Below are 18,524 nucleotides of genomic sequence, written 5' to 3'. Positions count from 1 at the left end.
AAAGTTCATTGTTTGTGACTACAGGACACACAAAATTTTGATTTTTTTTCTAGACCTAAAACCCTTAATGTACATTGTACATTACAACCCATGCTAACATGGTGCATAAGCAGATGGCTGGCGGCGGATTCACAGTTTGAGTAAAGCTAACAAAAATTTCACTCAACCTTTTTCCAGAGGTGGTCAGTATAACGAAGTACTTCTACTTTTCGACGTACTTTAAGTCGATTTTGCCTACTCGCACTATACTTCCTCAAGTAGTTATGATTTAAGGCAACCTTTGACAGTCTTCAATTACCATAAACGTCCTCTTTTAAGAGGATTTGTCCTCTTTTTTGACTTTGAAAGTGTCCTCGGAGGACGCCCTTTTGTCCTCGTTTTTGAGATTTTGTCCTCTTTTTTGAGAATTTAGGTCAAATTTATAGCAAAATGCGACTGATATGCCGTAAATCACCACCAAAGGGACCGAGAAACGTATTCCGGTCCCGGGCCCCAGTTGACCTCTTTTTTGTCAACCACCCGGCCATGTGGAGGAAGAAACGATATTTTGAGCTCAGAGCGAGAAAGTTGACCTTTTTTTAGTCAGCCGATCACACAGTGGGAAAAATTCACCGATTTTTGAGAATTCTACTACGGTTTTGCAAGTCTCAAATTTCTGAAAAAGTGTCCTCTTTTTAAATTTCCAAAATATGTTTGGCTTCTTCTAGTTCAAAGTTTCTTGAAGTGTGTGGCGTGGAAGTGAGGCGCAAACTCTTTGTAGACAGGCGTTACGACCATTGGAAGCCAGATTGAACTGGGCTTAAAAATTTTTTGTGAATCAACATAAACAAAAACATATTTTGTGACAAATTTATGCTACATGGAATTTTTCTTTGCTCTTCGCACGATTTAGTGTCACAAAACTGTACCGACCTAATGGACAAGCAAATTTGCTTTTGAACAAGTCATTTGGGGTGCAGAACTTCAGAATAACGCGAAACAATAACTTCATATTGGTAATTTATTCGCTAAAAGCTTTTCGACTGGCTCTCATCAGTAGCGCCTCTACACTCCAGGAATATTCTCATTAATTTTGTGTGTTGTTGTTCTCGGTTATTTATATCCGAATATGTAGGCTACTCGTTAACGTTTGTTTTGCATCGTTACTACCGTATCCTGCCTGTCGACTGATTGTTTGTATTTGTTATTATTATGTCATACAGACAAAATAGTTTCTACAATTCGAATTTGATTCACCCTATCACTGACGTTCGCTATTGATGAGATTCAGTCGAAAAGCTTTTAGTAAATTTGCTTTTGCTGCGTTATCTTCGGGTAATAATATCAGCATTGTGACGTCATAGAGTACAATATGGTGCCCCAGTTTGGACACGGACAGAAGAGTTTGGATCATAGGGCTATTGCATCCTTTGGTTTGGGTGAGTGGGGGTTGTCATTCCATGTCTGCTAACTTTGCACAAGCGGCCCTGCTAGAGGCGACGGAAGGTGCTGCATCAACAACGCATTGTTGGATAGCTAGTTTTTGCAAGCGATTTGTCTACAACACTAGCAAGTATGCCGAAGCATTGCTCTGTTTATAAGTGCACAGGAACGAGCGTAGACGATGTTGCCAGGAGAAGGAGTTTTCACAAATTTCCAGAGGATCCTAAATTGCGAAGAGCCTGGATAATCAAATTAAACAGAGAAAATTTTTGTCCCACTGAAAGTAGCTAGTTTGCTCGTATCATTGTAATAAAGAGGACTTCACTGTACCGAAAACTGACACCCCAATTCAATTCCGTAAGTCCAGACTCAATCCATATGCTGTACCGAGTCAAAATTTGAGAGGTGAGATTGAGGACACAAGGATAACGGAACTAGCAAGGCATCCTCGTAATGACCATAATATACAATCGGGAGTTCTACTATCATTTTTATCCGCTTGCAACACAAACAATGTTCAATATGATACACAAGACAACCTAGGATCAGCAAAGCAAGATCTTTGTGGTCAGGGCACTCCAGTTGCCAGTAAATTACAAATTACTGCAGGCAATAATCCTGACGATTCATCTCAATTGACTGCAGAAGAATGAACTATGATATATGAGATCTATTAGTTCCTTGTCGTAGTGAAGATGATTGGAGTCTTCCTACCATTGAATTACAGGAACGACAAACCTATTACAGCTATACGGCTGAAGACAAATTTGACGTTTCAGCTTGATCAGCTGCGAAAGAATCAAATGTAATATACAAGATGTATTCATTCTTTGTCACCATAGCGATGATTGGAATCTCATGCCACTGAATTTCTGAAATGATGAACTGGTTATCAGAGTGTGCACTGTGCAATGATGATCATATACTTCTTGGTTCTTCGCTGTTGCGATTGTCATTTAATGTGCCTTACTATGACCCCCAAAGATTCATCTGTACGAATGTTTTTAGCCGACAATGCTTCTCGCCTGAAATATTTTTCCCCTCGATGTATGAGTTTCAGTCTTTTTACCAAACACCTTTTGGATACTTGACTACCTTTCGGGTTCGGGTGATGCATCACACATAGGTGCGTAGCCACAGCAGTAAAAGCCAGAGAGTACAGTGTAAAAGTACCAATTTTATTATAAACTTTCTATTCGGAAATATACACAACACAAATGATTCCGGGCCCTATTCCTTTTCCGGGTATCTCCAGACCTCCACAGAACCGTCGCTGTTGCCGGTCACGATCAGGGATTCGTCGGGGCTGATTTTCAACTTGCTAATCTCGCTGTGCCCGCACCCCACTTGGAGCACTTCGCCCCGGTTGTAGTCCCACACCTGGAATAGTACAGCGTTAGCAGTCCACACAAAGACAGGGTCACAAACTTTCATGTTGTTAATATCTATTCGTTGATTGGTTACGTCAACGAAAGCGCCGGTGTGTCAAAATATGGCTTGACAGATGCTTAAAAACTAGACCAACACCAGCACAGTAAGCAGCATTGGTACTGAACTAGAATTAATGCTGTAAACTACTTACTCGACTGCTTTTCAGATATTTATTTTATACTTCTATTTGAAGTAGTTGACATTTATTTTTGAAATCGCCACTCCACTTCAAATTGAATACCAATATACCTGAGGGGTTGCCTCTTCTCATTTAAAGTAGAAGTAGCTAACTTCACGATTAGCTAAACGTACTGTGACCCATTTGAATTACCTTGACGAGTTTATCGTCACCGCCGGTAACCATTGTTTCTCCATCCGGCGACACGTCCATGCCGTTTATCGAACCAGACATAGATCCGTCCACTTCGCGAATCTGCGATCCATCGTACACCTCCCAGTATGCTATCTTGCGATCGGTGCCGGCTGTTATTATCTGAAGAGATGCACTCGTGTAGTGTCGGCGCTGTGACTCGCGAAAGCCTTGTAATGATAAAGTTTAAAATCTTTGCGCAGAGATTTGGGATTAAAGAGAACACTATTCAATATCCATGCTTTGGATTGGCACCTGTCTTTGTTTTTGTCACACTGCGACAAATCATAGCCTCTCTGTGCGCCAAATGTTGATAGGGTTAGGGTAATGAAGGCGCCTCTGAAAAATCATAAACTGATCCCAGCAATGGAAAGTAACCGATACTCTCAATGATATTGGCCCCGATGAAACACAGAATAACGATAAGGACATCCCTCGCAAGTTAAAACAAGGAAGAATCAGCAGCAAGTTAGGTCAAGACAATCGAAAGTTTCCTTGGTGGATGGCCGACATAAGCGATGGTGCGAATGCGAACCCCTTAAAGGTTCTGGTTCACGTGAACACAAACTTATGACTCCAAGATGTTAATTCGAAGCCAACATGTCATTCCGTCTCATCAGACATAAATAAATCTGCTACCATTGCGCAGGAATATATAAGTCTATGGGCCAAGAACGTAGAAGTGACGGTAGTTGGAAGGTTTGTTTGTAAAAGCAAACCTCTGAATTATCATGGTTCGCAAACCAAATGTTCACAACCTCACTAGTCGACAGAATTTCGTTAACGATTAATCATCGAAAATGTCACAATCGATGTTGATCGGCATTCGTTTTTGCACATTACCTGGAATTCCTTAACGTGATAGCAAACGCATTTGAAGAGGGTGTTGGCCATCACCATCTGCTTGCGGACAAACCGCTGCAGATCCCAGATGATGCACGTGCCGTCCGTGGAGGCTGTGACGCATTCTAGATTGTTCTCTTTGATCTAAAATCAACAAGTTCCATTATTCCGTGCGGAGAGGCGATCAGTAACCATTAAGAGTACTCATGCGGGATTCCACTTCCAATCCTACTTAACAGTACTTTATGCAAGACTAAATACTTTTAGCACTTGAATTATGCAAATCGGGTAATCTTGGGGTAAGTTTGAAATATCTTTATAAGTGCAATCGTTCTACCAACTGGGCCGGTATGCGAATAAAAATCTTGAAACCGGCCTGCAGAGCAAAAAAGGTTACCCCTGATTTAGATCACGTTCGGATCGAATATAGATTTACGAGCATCTCAAAGCTTGTATTTTTGTATTATCTTCTTTTACTCTTCGTTCAGTGTGCAGTGTGCACGCTTTACATCGCTCAGGCCCAGATGGGTGTCTGATTTCACAGATAATTCTTTGAACCGATAGAAGACGATATATATAATATTAAGATCTTGGTTGCTTTCACACCTTATTTAGCGTCCACTTGCAATGTAATAATTTTATTTAAATAAGCAACAAAATCTTGATTTCAAAGACTATTCCAAGTCGTTTCGACACCTTCCTATCATTTCATTGTATCGCAGTCTTGTGGTGTTTTGAATCGATGAACATTCTTAATATACCGTACTGAACTGAAGCTGGCTTTGGAATGGGACACAAAATTTCGAACTATATTCAATTTCCAAGCCAGTTTCAAGCAAATTTTAGCCATTACCTGCTCCATTAATCAAATCAGGACTTTTGTTAGAAATCCACAAACAACGCCTCGAAGACTCAAATTCAGCAAGACTCGTACCTTGATGCAAGTAATCGACGACTTGTGTTCCTTCATGGCTCCAGCCAAGCTCTGGCTGTTTCCGATCACGTTCCAAACCCGAACTTGACCTTCCCCGCCGCCAGATATGATCTTGTTACAGTCGGATGTGCAAGCGATGGCTGTCACGCCTTGGTGGTGCGCGTTGTTGATGACGTACCTGAGATTTAGGTCGGATATGTAAAAAGGAACGGGCCTCGTAGCGTAGTTTGTTTTTACTTTAATTTTCCGGTTTCCGGTGTGAATGCCCGGATTTTTCCGTCGTCCCATCCGGATACAATAGAATGGCCGTCCTGCGAGAAAAATAATAACAGTCGTAATTCACGGCTGTAACTGATGATCACAGGTGGTTAGTAACAAAGTTCGATTTGTGCTGTATGGAAAATGAGAAGGCGAGTGTTGTGATGTGTTGAACGCAGATGTCAGTAACGAACTACTTGGCAAGACCAACTTGAATACTCGGGAAAAGTACGTTCACTACTTGACCTCAGGAAAAACGACTTGATTTTTGAAAAGTATGAAGCAGTTAAATGGCCATAAGATCCTACTGAAATAGCACCTGTGTAATGGTAACTGGATATATTTTCAAAGATTGTACCTATTTGCAGGGTTGTAATGACCTGAGTCACGGTTCTTTGGTGACTCGAGTCATTTTTTCAAATGCGTAAAATGACTCGACTCGACATTTCATTGTAACATCGAATAATAGTAAAGCCACCACATTACTGGTATTTCGTCTATCAGTCCTGATACTTGGAAAATCGGGCCAGAAATTGTTAGGACCGAGGAAAATTACGATATCATGAATGCGAGCCATTCTATATCACTCGAGCAGAGTTGAAAAGGTGGGTTGAACTCAAAACGGAACAGTGACCACAATGACTCGGACTCGAGTCACAACGCTGTGACTCGGACTCGACCCTCAACTCACTGACTTGGGCTTGACTCGGTGGTGAATTGATAATGACTTGACTGGAGTCAAAACTATAAAAGTGAGATTGACTTGTGACTTGGTTTCAACCCTGTTGAAACACAGTCCATCCTCAAGATTACCGGACCACGACTGACCTATCGATCTCGCTTCCCGTGACATGCCGCCCTATTTCTTGTTGCTTTCTTTTTCTATACCATATTCTTTACTTTCATTCAGTGTGCATGCCTCCTCTTTACATCGCCTAGGCCAAGGTGGCTGTCAGATTCCATAGACTACTCCTTGTCGCTTCGACATCTTCCTGTCTTTTCATTGTATCGCATTTTTTGTGGTGTATTGAACTGATAAAATTGCTAATAAACCAATGATGATGTTGCGATCTCTACTTTTTGAAACTAGTTACTTGAGTATTTTTCGCACCTATTCATTTACTACTTCCATCTCAAGTAGTTTTGATATGCCTTTGACCCCACTGCAGATGACTCGTGTGACTCAAGTAGAAGTTGTGCTGCTTTGATACGCACCAGCACGACACCCTTCACTGTTGGCGGTAGCATATGAAGCATGAGACGGTTTGCGATCATATATAAGTGTATGGACGAGTTAAGTATCACAGGAAAAAGAACTTACACATGTAAAGTAGCTTACACACATAAGTCAACGGCTGGTCAGAACACATAAAATAACTTACACGCATAAACTCGATAGCTTCACATTCCATATTCGGCACCGTAACGCGCAAGAGCTCACGCCCGGTTGGCGTATGCCAGACACGGATGTCATTCTTAGAGCAAGATGCGAACAAATCGGAGAGTCCGATGGCAAACGCGATGTCGTTGACTTTGTTGTAGTGGGAGGTACTTAGCAGCTCTGGGGTGAAGTCGGTGAAGTTGAATCTGAAAATGATGATTTGCGGTTGTCTACATTCTGAAACCTACCCGAGTACTCCAAAAAAGTAAAAGTACTTTGTTACGGACCACCTCCGTCGGCGAGTTTGTTACAACTAGACAGGGTTGTAATGACTCGAGTCATGACTCAACTTGACTCGAGTCTTTTTCTCAAAATATGGAAATGACTCATCTCGAGTCAATCTGTGTATTCACTTGACTTGGACTCACGTCATTGCGCATGACTCGAACCAAGTCATACGACTCGAGACTCAGACGGCCAAGACCGACATTTTATTGCAATTTAGAAGAAAGGTAAAGTAACCGTCCTATTAGGATTTCGTCTTGGTACTGATACTTAAAAATGTGACCAGAAACTGCTAAAAGGGAGGAAAATTAGTAGCCTATATTATAAATGCGAACCATTCGATATCACCAAACAGAGATATACAAAGTGGATTTACCAAGACTTTAACTGGAAACGGAGCAGTCAACACAAGGACTTGGACTCGAGTCATATTACCATGACTCGGACTCGACCCCCTGCTCGATGAGTTGGACTCGAACTTGACTCGGTGGTGAATTGACAATGACTCGAGTCAAAACTATGAAAGTGAGATTAACTTGGTTACAACCCTGCAACTAGATCTCAAACGATATAGCTTGCGAAAAAGAACTGCAATTACCGGTTTCTTACTCAGCTGGAGTTATGAAGCTTATAAGGGATGTGTCAGCCGAAAATATTTGGGTTCATTTCGATATGAATATACTATTCAATTGTATACTGTAGTCCTGTACCACCAAGAAGCTATTCATACATGGGATATATATTTTTCAAAATTTTCAAAACCACTAATTAGCAGTTTTCCTTGAAGTTAGTTACATTTTGAACGAAGGCATACCAGTTTACACAAAGGACCATGTACGACGTATATCTTACTTGTAGATTTGAGACATGTTAGTCCCGGCGAATATCTGATGACCTTCCCCTCTCAAAGCAATGGAGGTAACGGCCCCTTCTACTTTGCAAGTCTTCAACTTGCTGTACTTCTCGCCGGCGCCTTTCACGAGCACTATTGTGCCGTTGCCCGTTCCGCAAATGAGATCTCCCGTTTTGAGAATCTGTAGACAAAGAAATACACCATCGCGCTATTTACTCTGAAAGTTAAAATATCGGCCTACCTTCAAGTCAGCGATGCCTTGACTGAATTTTCCTTTAGCCGGTCCGCAGCTACTCAAGTTGTGGGTTCTCATGTTAATCTTCAAAACGTCGCCGCTCGTAGTGCCGCAGTAGAAGAATTCGTCGTTATCATCAACCTAAAATGGGTGACCGAGAAATTTAAATGCTATTTAAGGCTACCAAGATGGGCAGTCGCCATTCGGTAGACACCCAGACAATGACAATACCAGTTAAGCCTACTCAATACCACGGCCTACTATCAAATTAACAACAATCAGTACTTTCTATTGCAACCTGGATTACATCGTATGGAGCTAGTCATTGGTATCCAGCAAATCACAAAGGATTCAACGACATTATCCTCATACAGTGCTCGTAAAAACAGTAGGTTACAGACACAATATACATGAGACTGTATCATTGCAATTTCAAGTTAATTTAATTGTACAATCCGGTCATATAACTACTTTTGTGGTTTGCCATGGTCTGCGTTCAAATTTAATTGCCAAATTTTTTTTCATATCGATGCTAATTTCCAAAAGAAAACTAATACACAATACAGCACTCGCACCCTCTTGGTTTCTTGCTAAGATATCAATTCAGGACAGCATAACCAAACTGCGAACCAATCACACACATTTGTATCTAATTGAATAAGAATTGGTGACATTAAATATAAAGCCTTTGACTCGCAATGAAACCGAGCTTTTAAGCAGATTATTATCTTACTTCGATACACTTGACAATCCGCTTCAGTTGCCCCATATTGCAGTCGGTGGGACGGATTTTCCTGTTTTGCAAATCTAAACTCCAGACGCGTAACGTGCCATCCCCGCCAGTGACAAACGTGTCCTCGCTATTATTGGCATAGCGCACCGAGTATGTGGTGCCAGCAGAAAGCACAGCCGCGGGAGAGCCGCACACCTGTAAAAATAGAAAAAAAATGATAGCTGAGTGTGATCTTGTACAAAGTAACATCATTTATGGTTGTCAAATTCAATGGTGCCGGTAAACGTAAAGCTGTAAAGATAGTAAAGGTCAAAGATTCAAGTGCCTGATGCCATATAGAATATTGATTTTAAAGATTGAAGTCGAGTAAAACAGTGAGAATGGTTTTATCAAAGAGGATCATCATTTCGATGCAATGCTTAATACATCAATGCAATGTTACTACGAAATTATTTCTGACGAAGTGTAACCAGAAGTAATTTATTGCGGTCGCATAAAAGCCACATATCAAATAAATCAGGTACTCAAGTTTGTCCGGTCCCCTCACCACGTCAGAGGGGAGACTCTGTAATGCTAACACAGACTACAACATACGAGCCAGCGCCACCTTCATGTCTAAATGCAAGCAAGTTCTACAATTTAAATACTAGTGTGTATATTGAGCTGTGTGTATAACTCTATTAACACTTTCTTCCCTTTTTTGCTATATTTTTGTTGGATTGATTAACTTCACCCTATCATTTCGACTACTTTTAATCGATTCATCGTATTTTACCCTTGCGGTGTTTGGTGTCAGGAAATTTTTATTAAACTAAACTGAACTGTTATCTTGAGCCACGTTTCACAGAAAATTCTACTTTCAACACGGGGGGGATATAGTTGTCAACAAACATAAAGTGCGATTTAGAAAGGACAGGAGTACTTACCGCTTCCTTCGTCTCCAAATTCCATACAACCACTGATCCGTCGTCGAGTCCTCCAAGGGTGACCAGATATTTATCGTTCGGCGAAAACGCAAGGGCCTCGACCTTGACTTTATGAAGAACAAGTCGGCAATAGATACTCTTCGTTTCCCAATCCCACACGATGGCGTCGGCTTTAAATCCCATGTGAGTCACCTGCGGAAGGATGGGACTTCAAAATAATGTCTAACGCATGACGTGTCTCATGGTGCACACCACTGGAGGTGGGCAAAGTGGTCAGGGTTGGCACTCAGAGGAGATAGAACTAACGCCCAAAAATCCCTGGTAGAAATACTAGTGATGTAGATGCAGTAGACATGTTAGAGTAGACCTGGGCATTGTGTGGGCACGACGCGATTCTGAGTGGCCCGCGAAAAGTTCCTTGGAATTTAGACTAAGATAATAATAATAATAATAATATAATAATTTATAGAGCGCCGAATATAACAATATATCATTACTACACTAGGGCGCTGTACATAAAAGGCAATAAAATATAAAAGTAAACGATATGTATATAAGACGAAGTGCATAGTTGTAGGGCGGAATGAACACTACTCTAGTTCGAACGCTCGTGTAAATAAAACGGTCTTGATTTTGCGTTTGAAAACATATAGCGAGTCACATAGTCTGATAGAAATTGGAAGATTGTTCCACAGAATAGCGGCCGAGGAAGAAAAGGTTCTCGCGCCGTAGGTCGATGTTCTGACTCTTGGAACGGACAAGAGCTTTTGCGACTGAGAACGTAGCGCTCTTCCGGGATTATACATTGACACTAGCTCACGAAAATACGCTGGTGCACTTCCCTCCATGCATTTGAAGACGTACAGAAGAAGCTTGTATTCAGACCTAAATTTCACGGGTAACCAATGAAGGGATCTAAGAATCGGTGTTACGTGATCACGCTTCCTTGACCGAGTTACCAAACGAGCAGCGATGTTTTGGATCTTTTGTAGCTTGTCGATGCTATTTATTAATGTTAATGTGTGGACAAAAACTACTGTATAGACTGATCCGGAAATGCGTTTACTTTGAAGTCTAGTTTATTTATGTACCACGATTACGTAACCTACGGACTCCGTGTGAGTAATCCAGGTTCAAAATAAAGCCAATATAGCAAATTCTGCCTCAACAATCAAAGTTGCGAGTCATTGTTTCCATCTTCAAGTTTGAATCTTGTTTGTTGACAGGTAGCCTTTGTGCTAAATGTTCACGTCATACGTTTCCAAATCCTTATTAAAATAATGCAATCAGTGCACGTCCTCGCTCGCAAACCATGTTACGTCGAGCAATGAAAGATGAGGCTGAAGGCCGACATTTCAACAAGATTTTGAGCTCTAGATATTTGTTTACTGAAGTCAGCCGTGAACAGGTCGTCATATTTAAGGAATAAATATAATTTGAATCGGTATTATGAGAAAAAACAATGCAGTGAATAGGTCTACATGCACTCGGCTGATACGGGCCTGCTAGCGAAGTCAGCTAAACAGTAAGGCTATTTTAACCAATCCATACAGAGCTAGGGACGCAGCCTGATATGAACGCATCCACTTAGCAACATTTGTTAACAATTCCATTCACTGCTTTCAATTCAATGCCGATCAAGATAGCGTAATGGTTAAGCGCCCGGCCTCTTGATCGATAGGTCGTGGGTTCGATTCCCGGCCGGGTCAGACCAAAGACCTGATTAGTAACACTGGTATCCATGGCTTCCCTGCTTGGCGCTCATGCATTACTGGGATAGCATGGAGGGGTGGTGCATGACTTGGAAAGCTGTAAAGGCTATATCTGCACTTCCTTGTCCAGCGGCATATGCACATCATGCACTCATGGTATGCATATGCGCAGATCGTGTGTATGTGTATCATGAGTCGGTGTATATGCCGCAAAAAACATCAAGGACAAAAATAAACTACGTCCTTTCCTTAGAAATAAAAATGCACGCCGCAGAACATAATCTAAACTTTTGTCTCGGCCTGCCAACGTGTTTTCTGCTCACAGTTGGCCCGTCAGGAAAAATAATTGCCCACCCCTGTGTTAAAGGGCCGCATACTTTAATCAGTTAATCGGAGGTGGCTACTTTTCAGATTGCACGGTGAATCTTCACCACTAATCAACGACACAAAATTGTGAATGTCACTAACGTAGGTATAGTTTTCTAAAGTACGATGTAATACAGGGCTATTTTACCTAATTGTGATGGCGAGTTTACTCATAAAAGTGATACAAGCTTTATGAAGTCGAAAGTATAAAAAGTTGAGTACAGTAATTTTGCTATTAAAATAACTGGAAGGAGTACCGTAGTTACAAACATAGCCACTGTGAAAGTACTGCAAGTATGCTAAACCTTCTTGTGTACTTCAAAAAGGTAGAAATACTTCGTTACTGCGTGTGCAGAGTGGAATTGGTGGCAACGTCACGCAAAACTTCCTGTTTAATTACTTAATTATTCTATGCAGAAAAGCTCTCATCACGCAGGATTTATTTCAAAAAATGAACCGAGATTCCATAGGGGGATGTACAGTACGTTTTGTATTTCTTTCTTACATACAGATTAGAGACATTGCAAACTATATAGCTTACTTGTCCCGATGCGATGTATCTGCCGCTTTTGGAAACATTGATGCACGAAACATTGTTCGTGTGACCAGTAAGGAATGTTTGTTTGTGCGTCTTCAAACTTCTTACGATGACTGTGCTGCCTAGCGGATAAATCAAGTGGTCCCTGTAAAAATTGATGACAAATTCACAGCTATTACATGCTACACCCACAACTCAATTTTAAATCACATAAGATATTTAAAAACAATAAATTGATACTCAAGTCACATCTGCACAATTCTATACTGCAACGAACAATATGTTAATTTATTTATTTATCAGTTATTCCACTGGAAGCTTTTCTATAATTTTTTTCTATTCTACACTGGTATAAACAAATAGCCTCTCAGTCAGAGTGATGACTTCACAATGTTTGCAGCTAAAATACAACCAGTCACCTGTCGGGATGAATCTGCAGGCCTCCCGAAACATGTCCATTGAAGCCGATTGTGGAGATAAGATCCAACTTCGCGATATCTTCGTCCATCTCCGGCATTGCTATACTTGATGAAATCTCGAAAAGGCACGACGCGATTAGTTGAATCCGCAGACCGGCAAAACGTTCGAAGTTGTTGGAGAGTTACCATGGAAACGAAATCTGAGGCTTATCGATGAAATAAGATGTCGATAAGCATTATCGTCGATGGGTTCTTGAGACCTTGTTTGTTACAGAGTTACACATCCTAAATTATCTTATGGAACGATTATTAATGTTTTAATGATAAAAGGACTAAATATGGTGTACTAAGCGATATAAAGCTAGACCAAACATTGAACGATCTGAATATTCCGAATCACTATTGCGTATTAGGTGTAGATACCAAAAAAAGTTTCATACGTATATAGAATATTATTTTATCAAACATCGTGTGCATTTATAGATTTTCTTGCGCACATATTCGTCTGCATGGGTTCTCCTGATACTCTTTAAATCCTTAATCTAATCGAAGTTACATTATGGCATCCTCTGTTGGGGGGCTGCCAGTAAAACTGCACTCAAGCCACTGCAGAAACTACAGCATAAAGTGCTCCGAATCATAGCTAGGGCCCCAAAGGGGCCTGGCTGCCCATCCAATAAGTCGCTGCTGAAGAGATTCGGCGTCCTAAACATAGAAGATATGCGGAAACTAGAAATCGCCAAGTTTATGTATCAGTTTCACTGCGGTCGTTGCCCCGAATATTTCAATGACTTCTTTACCTCTGAATCAAAAGCGCACAAGTACAACACACGCGCGTCCACGTCGTCCAAATATCATATGATCGACCGAAAAGATCATCGCTCCATCAAATATGCCGGACCTGATGTGTGGAACAGTATCCCGCCGGGCATCCGACAGTCGACGAGCATGTCCACATTCAAGTCGAAATACAAGCAATTACTACTAAATAAATACAGTCCATCCTCAAGATTACCGGACCACGACTGACCTATCGATCTCGCTTCCCATGACATGCCGCCCTATTTCTTGTCGCTTTCTTTTTCTATACTGTATTCTTTACTTTCATTCAGTGTGCATGCCTCCTCTTTACTACGCCTAGGCCAAGGTGGGTGTCCGATTCCATTGACAAAACCAAGTCGCTTCGACATCTTCCTGTCTATTCATTGTATCGCATTTTTGTGGTGTATTGAACTGATAAAATTGCTAATAAACCAATGATGATGACAATGATGATGCTCGCCATAATTTTAACACGAGCCATGTTACGCATCGAGAAGCACGTGATCAGCTGATTCACGTCAATCTTCTTTGAGTTGATGGACAGCTTGAGAAGAATCAATAAAGCGCTTAGTTGTTTGCGCGGAGTTGAATTTGTATCGTTAGTATAGCGTTTCGAGATATTTCGTTTCGTCGCGAAGCCAAAGTTCTGAATGCCTTCCACAATGAAAAAGAAAGTGCTGTTAATGGGCAAATCAGGCTCGGGCAAGACCAGCATGAGGTCTATCATTTTTGCAAATTACATTGCACGGGACACCAGAAGATTGGGTGCCACTATCGACGTTGAGCACTCTCACGTTCGTTTCCTGGGGAATCTAGTGCTTAACTTGTGGGATTGCGGCGGGCAGGAGGCGTTTATGGAAAACTATTTCACAAGCCAAAGAGATAACATATTCCGAAATGTCGAGGTTCTAATTTATGTCTTCGATGTCGAAAGCCGTGAAATCGAAAGAGACATGCATTACTACCAAACGTGCTTGGAGGCGATATTGCAAAACTCTCCAAATGCTAAAATATTCTGCCTCATACATAAAATGGATCTAGTACGCGAGGATCAACGCGACTTGGTGTTTCAAGATAAACAAAATGATCTTGTGAACTTGTCGAAGCCTTTGGATTGCACCTGTTTTAAAACTTCGATATGGGACGAAACATTATACAAAGCATGGTCCAGCATTATGTACCAACTCATTCCCAATGTGCAAGAATTGGAATCAAATTTGGCAAAATTTGCGGAAATTATCAATGCCGATGAGGTGCTGCTATTCGAAAAAGCTACGTTCTTAGTGATATCCCACCACGAGCGCCGCGACCATCGGGACATCCACAGGTTTGAAAAGATCAGCAATATCATCAAGCAGTTCAAGTTGAGCTGTAGCAAAGTGGCTGCGGCCTTACAGTCGATGGAGGTGAAGAACAAAGATTTTGCCGCCTTCATTGAAATGTTCACCACCAACACTTACGTCATGGTGGTCACATCTGACACGTCGATTCCGCCGGAATTGACGCTAATTAACATCAGAAACGCTCGGAAGCATTTTGAGAAGCTTGAAAAGATTGATCGAGACCGCGAGCGCCGCCACCACGAACACGGACGGCACGCTATGTATAAGTGAATTTCTGTACGACCTGTCCGGACCGGGCAGGCTATTAATCATAATAGAATTGCCTTTATCCGAGTACTCGTGGACTTTGTAACGTTCTGTATTGTGTCTTAGTGAGATTTGGGGTCTAGTGTACCTTCTTAACCACACTGAGAAATGTTTCATGTTGTCATTATCAGTGTTTCATTTATGAGAAACATAAATTTGTGATATTGACGGGGAACGCTTCTCATTTGGATGAGAAATTACAGTAGACCAGACATTTGTTGTTGCTTATTTTTGTATGCGTTAGTATAGCGATGGGTTTGCAGCCACGCAGAAGCCATTTGTCTTGTGTGGTCGACAATGTATGACTGAATTCATGAATCTGAGTTCTACAGACTGATTGTATGTCTCTATGTGACGGGTTCCAGTTTAATAAAGACGGATGTTTTTATAGAGAAAAACACATATCACTTGTTATCCTTGGATGCTGAGACCTGTTGGAGTGTTGGGTTGCTGTTGTTAGGTACTGTTAGTGTTCGCCAAATCATTGCGCCTAGTATTTTGCGAATGCATAAGTCTTTGTGGACAAATCTTGTTCTTTTCGTAAGGTATGAAATTCCTTTTCTCATATATGATACTGTGGCTATGAAACGAACCCGTCTGATACTCAAATCCTTCTCTAACATGAACCAAATCACGTTACAGGGAAAATGTATAACTCCAACAGTTGGCAACTAATATTTTCGCAAAATTTAATGAAATCACAGTGGGAATATTTTTGTGAAAATGGTAATGATAATATTTTACTACTAAGAAATCTACTTACTGAGCTGAGTGCTGTTAGTTTTTGGCTGCGCCGCCTACTTCTCCACCCTATCGAATGTGTACTTACATTACAATCAACCTCTTACAGCATTCTCATTACTTGAAGACGCAACATAGCTTGGCTATTTGTGGTTAAATTGTCTAAGTGAGATACTGATAAAGACTTGTTATTTTTGTTGCGTTCCGATTCAATCGAATCTTGAATTGAAAATAATACAACTGGAAAATTACTCAGTATTTCCCTGTACATGATTTCTGTATGAGGGTATATAAAGCCAAAAAAATGATAGACACACGTTACAATAATAGTAGATTTATTGAAACTATGAAGGTTGGATAAACTGATCCAAAACTCCGATGATTGATTTGATTTATTTCCTTTTTATCTTGTAAATGCAAATTCTGTTGACAAGTGATGTATTGGTTATGTTGACAGAGCTCTAAATAGGCCTAGTCATCATATTCCTTGCTCTATTAAAACCCGTGGGCTACGCTAGTCTTTTATCTTACTTGACGATTAAGTGCATCCGACCCTGAAAAAATCTATCAGGATATATTTTAGTTGTGGTGAATGTGCCATATGCTAGGGTTACCATACGTCCTCCTCTTCAAAGAAATTGAAAATGTCCTCCGAGAACGCCTAAATGTCCTTCTTTTTGGCAATTCTTCCTCCATTAGGCTACAGCTTTTACAGCTAGGATAATGGACAGAGTCTACTGAAAATCGGCACCACAAAATTAATGTACAAAGTGGATAAATCGGTAGTCGATTCAATGTGACGACCACTTTTTTTCATGAACAAGATTTTCAGTAAATATTACAAAAAATCAACTGTTTTCAATTTCGGTAGGCTAACTTTTATGATTTGGTAAAATTGTCCTCCTTTCCCGATTACAAAATATGGTAACCCTACTGTATGCTTTTTATAATGTAGCCGAGAATCGTGCAAAAATGCCTTGTATATCCTTCTGAAAAGATAAAAATGAATTGTAATAACTACATTTAATCTCTTCCAATGCGTATGCTTCCAAGAGATAAGAAGGGTGCAAGACATGCTCTACTCTTAGAATGGGCTTTATTTCTCTCCAATTTTGCTCTCCTACAGTTATTTCGAACCTTCTGAAAAATGAATGAATGAATTCGTGTTCAAATGTCACCATGGTACTTGATTGAGAAATGAGCCACCCACATATATGTTATTTGTCATAGGGAACTTAATTAGATTATGGCTGCTCTATTTTCTGATTAGTGATCCCTGTATCTTATGGATTATTAGCATAGCCTTTCTGTTCAGTGTGGTTAGTTGTAGGCCTAGTATGTTATTGTAATAGATTTAAATGAAACGGCGAATGTCTGTCTTGTATCAAAAAGATATGAACTTTCGGAGATGTCTTCTTTTTCAAACTTATTTCATTGGTTGTTGCCAAATTTCTTTGCATTTCGATTGTTATCGGAGAATTGTGTGTTTATCTGTATTTTCTTTTTAGTTCAATGTTCGATTAAGTTTTGAGTTACACTGTGATTTTGACGCTTGACGATGTCAGTCATGTCCAACGAAGACACGGAAGAAGAGTTTTTATCGCTTGCCAGAAACGGACTCGTTAAGGAAGCCAGTGAATTGCTTGCGAATAATCAGTTGTTGAACGTAAATTGCAAAGGTAAGATCAGTAATGTACCGCAATCATTTACATACTAGAGCTGTCATAACTGTATCTAGCAGGGATTTTCAGTAAAGAATTACTTCGACTTCCTGTGAGTACTCAGTCAAATAGCTCTAGATGTGCTAGTGACCTAGTGTCTGTCAGTGAATCTAACTTGAATGGTTTGAGGTCAAATTGCTTGCCTCCTAATTTTATGTGTATAATGAAGAGAGTAATTCTTTCACGTAGAGTTGCTGTACCCTTTTGTATCAATATACATTGTACAATGTAGGCTACGTGAAATGTAGTGATGTAATTCTAGTAATGTGTGCCAATTGATGATCATAGCATCACGGTAGCTTCCACATATTCAACTAAATAGCCTTGTGCGATGATTGCATCTCTGTTTTTACCAGGAAGGTCAAAAAGTAATCGCGGCTGGACCGGATTACATCTTGCTTGCTATTTCGGACACTTGGAAATGACTGCTTGTCTTCTCGAGCATGGTGCTGATCCGAACATAAAAAATTTCTCAGGAGACACTGCATTACACAAGGCTGCCTTCACAAGTCGCGAGGTATGTTGCGATTCCATTTCATTCCGATACGTTATTATAACTGATCAAACTAATGGGGACTCTTTTACGTTAACTGTTGACTCCTGTGTGACTATAATTTTGGTCATGATGAGGCATCATTGCTTCATCTATATATGTTTTTACTTTACTTCATTCCGTTATACGGGAAATTATAATCAACTAGACATAAGATGCACGTTATATTATTAACTAGACCTCTAAAGAAGCAGCACTTCTGAATTCTGATATGTGAGCATATCGATTTGTTTTCAAATAGTGATCATGAACTAGTGTGGACTGCAATGAAGCAAATCTTGTAAAAATAGCATTTCTTGAATACAAGTATTTATGGCACTTACATACGGTAT

At 40.5% G+C, this 18,524-nt stretch overlaps 3 protein-coding genes across 6 annotated transcripts in view; 2 read left to right on the top strand and 1 right to left on the bottom strand.

Moving 5' to 3' along the window:
* Positions 1-2,579: 2,579 nt before the first annotated feature.
* LOC145448379 (cilia- and flagella-associated protein 52-like) lies at positions 2,580-12,883 on the bottom strand. The gene is made up of 12 exons (XM_080326766.1): positions 12,707-12,883; positions 12,291-12,432; positions 9,672-9,863; positions 8,746-8,940; positions 8,019-8,153; positions 7,777-7,958; positions 6,641-6,845; positions 5,238-5,311; positions 5,001-5,178; positions 4,067-4,210; positions 3,185-3,346; positions 2,580-2,802 (listed from the first exon to the last, which is right to left on the bottom strand). Exons 1-12 carry the CDS (start codon positions 12,802-12,804, stop codon positions 2,653-2,655), a joined length of 1,857 nt encoding a protein of 618 aa, XP_080182892.1. The 5' UTR covers positions 12,805-12,883; the 3' UTR covers positions 2,580-2,652.
* Positions 12,884-14,042: 1,159 nt separating this feature from the next.
* On the top strand, positions 14,043-16,169 carry LOC145448054 (ras-related GTP-binding protein A-like). The gene has a single exon (XM_080326381.1). The coding sequence runs from the start codon at positions 14,179-14,181 to the stop codon at positions 15,139-15,141; it is 963 nt and encodes a 320-aa protein (XP_080182507.1). The 5' UTR covers positions 14,043-14,178; the 3' UTR covers positions 15,142-16,169.
* A 503-nt stretch (positions 16,170-16,672) lies between these two features.
* The window catches only part of LOC145448043 (oxysterol-binding protein-related protein 1-like), a 46,074-nt gene continuing 44,222 nt past the window's right edge, over positions 16,673-18,524 (top strand). The window contains exons 1-3 of one of the 4 annotated variants that reach the window (XM_080326357.1): positions 16,673-17,597; positions 17,660-17,691; positions 17,996-18,156. In XM_080326357.1, the coding sequence (XP_080182483.1) occupies positions 18,061-18,156 (96 nt within the window). In that variant the 5' untranslated portion in view covers positions 16,673-17,597; positions 17,660-17,691; positions 17,996-18,060. Of the gene's footprint in view, positions 17,598-17,656; positions 17,692-17,995; positions 18,157-18,524 lie in introns of all 4 variants that reach the window. The other 3 variants (XM_080326358.1, XM_080326359.1, XM_080326356.1) reach the window with 3 other exon arrangements.

This window comes from Botryllus schlosseri, chromosome 10 (assembly GCF_051294905.1).
Source record: "Botryllus schlosseri isolate E-star chromosome 10, Bs_hap1, whole genome shotgun sequence".
Taxonomy (NCBI): Eukaryota; Metazoa; Chordata; class Ascidiacea; order Stolidobranchia; family Styelidae; genus Botryllus; species Botryllus schlosseri.
The sequence above is the reverse complement of the archived record's forward strand: the minus strand, read 5'-3'. Positions and strand labels throughout refer to the sequence as shown.